The following is a 4,753-nucleotide window of genomic DNA, read 5'->3' on the forward strand; positions in this document are numbered from 1 at the left end:
TGCCTTGTTTACTTCCCAGAAAATTTTGCAAAATTTTTCACATTCCCCGTCACATCGAATCTTTAGACACATGCATGGAGTATTAAATATAAACGAAAATAAAAACTAATTGCACAGTTTGGTCGAAATTGACGAGACGAATCTTTGGAGTCTAGTTAGTCCATGATTGAACAATATTTGTCAAATACAAACGAAAATGCTACAGTGTCCATTTTCCAAAATTTTTCGGAACTAAACAAGGCCCCGGTATGCATGCATGATGATGTGATGGCCACCTCACACGTACAATGCTACAAATGCAGATGCGCAGAAGCGCGCCGGTGCATATGCCACCACCTTTGGGTCTTGTTTAGTTCAGTTTTCAGAACTGTACCACTTTCGTTTGTTTGTGGTAAATATTGTCCAATCATAGACTAACTAGGGTCAAAAGATTCGTCTCGTAATTTACAGTCAAACTGTGTGATTAGTTTTTATTTTCGTTTATACTTAATGCTTCATGCATGTGCCGCAAGATTCGATGTGACAGAGAATCTTGAAAACTTTTGGGATTTCGGGGTGAACTAAACAAGGCCCATGCTAACGAATCTTCGATACGTGAGATGTATAGTCATCGATGCAGATCAATGGTCGCGTTCGACACGTACGTAGTAGTAATTGTCAAGTCGTGGTGCAGAAATCTTCGAACTACCGGTGATGCATCGTGCATGCATGCACCAGTTCCGGTGATGCATTAACAGTAACTTCTTTCAGTTTCAGCATATGGCTAGCTTCAATTGTGCAGTGCAGACACGCAGACAGTTAACTAAACTGAAAAAAAAAATTGACGATGCGTCGCAGAGAATATGCATGTCAGGACCCGGTGCTATGTGTTGGGTGCAATGCATTGCATCATGTTGCGAGATGCATCAGTGATCAGAGATTGGGACACACCGTCGTACAAGAGCCACCTAAATTGATTTCCAGAAAAGTACTGTGGTCGTACAGTCTAAAGCTAGCTGTGCATGACATCCAAGCAGAAGCAGGCCATGCCTTTGAGTGCTTATTAATACATCATGTCCGGCCGCTTCGTCGTTATGATTTTGATGCAGGATCTTGCTACATGAAATTTGACAAAAAAAAAGCAGCAGTATCCACATTTCACATTTAAGACTCCAAATTTAATGGTACTTGTTTAGCACCAATTTTTATCTAAATTTTAATTAAATTTAAATAGTTTGACTGATTATTATTCCTAAAATTGTGTCTTTATTAGAACAAAGGGAGTGCCTGCCTTTGTTTTGTATATCTGTCTGACCTCATCATCATGGCTGGTTTATATAGGGATGTGAGTCTTTAACTAGTGATGTCACGTGACTCCAATAAGCAGAATAGATAAATCGTGCTGCTGAAACATAAAGTGAATTGTCTACCTTTTCTATTAGTTTAAGCATTTTGTTTAAACTGATCGACATACAAATATAAAGTAAGTTGTGTCAAAGGTTTGGAATTCGAATCCTAATTGACATCACTAAATAAAAATATAATTGTTGCTTGCTTACAAAGAGTGTTGAATAAATATAAAGTAAGTTGCTCGTTACTATCCGCTTATGTTTTTGGATTGAATTGGCCACTGCACATACGACTCTACATGCCTCGAGCTAGAGCAGAGAAGCAAACCAAATAATAGTACCTCCCATGTTCCTTTTATTTTATATAAATCGAACCTTTCTATCCGTACATGGCAGAAAGAACATGTTCCTTCCCCATTTTTAAAAATCCCTGCAGTGTTAGCGAGCTGTTACTATCGACATGCCTTTTTCCTTCACGTGCCAAGCTGCCATTAGTAAATTATATTACGCATCTATATGAGGAAGCTGAAAGTACATGGAACACCTGGCTCGTGGCAGAGCACATGCTAAAAAGAGCCATCTCTGTACAAAGCAATTCAGACGGACGTATAGTTGGGGCCAGGGTGCGAAAAAGAAAGGTCATGTACATTATGTGCATCGCCCGCGCCCCTTCTTGGCCCTAATAGGGACCATCTATGTACGTACGGCAGCCTTGGATCCATGCTTTGTTTAGGCCATTAGATCCACACATTTCCAATCTACAGTGGATGTGGATGCACAGTTCTTTAACTTCCCTCCCTGCAGGTCCAATTCTCTTCTTCCTCCCCCACGTAAATAAATGAACATGCAAGTTTTTCATGGCGTCGTACCTCATGATATACTAAGGGCCTGTTTGGTACAGCTGTTGTGAGCTGTTTTTTTTTGCCAAACACTTATTTCCAAAACAGCTTCATGAGTGAAGCTGTTTTTCCCCTCCTCTCACAAAAACATAAGTTGGATGAAGCTGAAAAAAAGTAGCTTATTGCAGCTTCTCCCTCATTTCTCTCTCTCAACTATGCATGAAGTAGTTGGTGAAGCTATTTTGGCAAACACTTTTTCCAAAACAGCTTAGGCCTTGTTTAGTTCGCAAAATTTTGGTTTTTCGCTACTGTAGCACTTTCGTTTTTATTTGATAAACATTGTCCAATCACGGAGTAACTAGGCTCAAAACATTCATCTCACAAATTTTAGATAAACTGTGTAATTAGTTTTTATTTTTGTCTTTATTTAATGCTCCATATATGTGACCAAAGATTCGATTTGACGGAGAATCTTGAAAATTTTTGCGAACTAAACAAGGCCTTAGCTTCATCTAGAAAGTCACTCATGAAGCTATTTTCTAAAAAAACAGCTTTACTAGTGAAGTTGAGCTATGCCAAACAGGCCCTAAATGGATCGAGCTGCTGCTATCTTAGCTTGTTTCTAACACTGTAACACACCAGCAAGAAACAAGTCTATCTTTACTAATCCTTTTTTTTTTCTGTCAACCAACCGAGGAAGAAATTTTTTTTTCCTGAATTTCGTCATCGATCACTTGTATATAGCAGAAAGGCCCCAAGAATTTGAAGCTAGCTCTAGTTAAACTTGAATTTCAGACGTACGGCAAAAAAAGAGTACGTAGAAACGATTATTTAGAAAACTATGAGAATTTGACATGCGCTGGCAACTGCTAATCCACAAGCAAGGGGGAGATCGGAGACCTAAATAAAAATAAATAAACAAGAAAGAATTACAAATGGAGATCCAAGCTAACGCTCTCCTTCTGGTGGCCCAATTCACACCTACCTAGCTTCTTCTCCGGCGACGTGGACGAGCAAGAGGAGAGCGAGGGCGAGGGGGACAACAAGCTCATCGCCGCCTTCTCCTCCTTGCATGCAGCCGCCTCCCCACCAGCCGGCCCGACCAGGGTAGGCTGGATGATAGCCGTGCCACCAGCGCCGTGCCGGCCGGACATGCCGAAATTCTCCATGGCAGTAGTGGTTGTCGCAGCAGGGGGCGGCACCCTCCAGAGCCCCGCCGGCACCGGGCTGCCGTTGATTGGCTGCGACATGGAGCCTGGGCCACCGCCGCCGTAGGGCCCAGCGGGGCTGGCGCTCGTCCACATCGGGTAGTGCGCCGGCGGCGGGGGCGGCAGCGGTAGCGGAAGCGGCGGCGGCGCGCCCGGGTGGTCGACGAAGCGGCCGCCGCCGCCGCCGCCGAGGTGGTGGTGGTGGTAGTTGAAGAGGCCGTACATGTGGCCGGGCACGTAGCGGTGCATGGCGAGGGAGGCCTGGAGGTGGGCCCTCTTGGCGTGCTGCCGCTCCCGCTTGTGCGCGTTCTGGTGCCCGCCCAGCGCCTGCGACGTCGGGAAGTTGCGGCAGCAGTAGTGGCACTCGAACTTCCTCTCGGCGGCCGCAGCGGCCGCGGCCGCCGCAGCCGCGCCGCCGCTCTTGGCGCCGCCGTTGCTCTCGGACGTGACCGTGCTGCCGTTGGCGTTGTCGGGGGAGTCGGACGCGGCGTCTTGCTGCTGCTTGGCCTGCCGCTGCTGGTCGTTGGAGAAGTCGCAGCCGAACAGCCGGATGGTGGCGTCCCTCGGCTGCGCCGGCGCCGGGGCCGGCCGGATGAACGGCAGCTGCGAGAAGGAGTCGACGCTGCGCACCTCCTGCGGCTTCGCCATGGCCGGCTGCGAGCGAGCCCCCAAGAAGAATTCTAGCTGGCTAGAGCTTGTTTAATTTCGTCGTAGGTTGTGAGGCGACCAGCAAGCTTGGTATATGTTTCCGTGTATGTGGGTGTGAGCTCAAGAATTTGGCAACGAGTTGGTGCGGTTTTAAGGGGCCGGGATGGGCGCCGTGACTGCGGTGAGGTCGGAGAGCAAGAGGAGGAGGGCCGGCCGGGGGACCATGCAAGTAAGAGCCAGCCGAGGGGACGGAGGAGACGACTAGGCTTAAAGCTTCCTCCCTCTCGCCACCAAGTACAGATGCATGCAGCTGCAGTGGCAGTTGCAGCTGCTGGTTGTGCCGTGGCTGGCCTGCTCTCGCTAGCTCTGCCGGCGCGTGCTAGCTATATAGCTCTAGCTAGAATAGTCTCCTCTCCTATTCCTAGCTAGCATATGAGGCAACCTCATCCACCTCGTCTCTTCTCACCACAACCCACATATTTGTTGGCAAAATTGGCACTAGCCAGTAGTACAGATTTGTGGTACACGCAGAGAGAATATAAATAAATGTGTTAGCTTTTAGGAAAATTCGCCATGCTATATTGGAATAGCTGCAAGCTAGCTCGGTCGTGTCTTGTCTGGTGCAACGCAACGCAACGCAACGCTAGCTAGCGCTCTCCGGCATCAAGGCCTTGTTTAGTTCCAAAATTTTTTGCAAAACAGTCACTGTAGCATTTTCGTTTGTATTTGA

General features: G+C 47.1%; 1 protein-coding gene across 1 annotated transcript; it reads right to left on the reverse strand.

Annotated features, from left to right (window-relative positions):
- On the reverse strand, window positions 2,966–4,499 carry LOC8081929 (zinc finger protein 8). The gene has a single exon (XM_002454600.2). The coding sequence runs from the start codon at window positions 4,021–4,023 to the stop codon at window positions 3,097–3,099; it is 927 nt and encodes a 308-aa protein (XP_002454645.1). The 5' UTR covers window positions 4,024–4,499; the 3' UTR covers window positions 2,966–3,096.

This window comes from Sorghum bicolor, chromosome 4 (genome assembly GCF_000003195.3).
Source record: "Sorghum bicolor cultivar BTx623 chromosome 4, Sorghum_bicolor_NCBIv3, whole genome shotgun sequence".
Taxonomy (NCBI): Eukaryota; Viridiplantae; Streptophyta; class Magnoliopsida; order Poales; family Poaceae; genus Sorghum; species Sorghum bicolor.

Coding starts and splice junctions, on each gene's coding strand:
- LOC8081929 (XM_002454600.2), bottom strand. CDS start 4,023: ATGGCGAAGCCGCAGGAGGTGCGCAGCGTCGACTCCTTCTCGCAGCTG.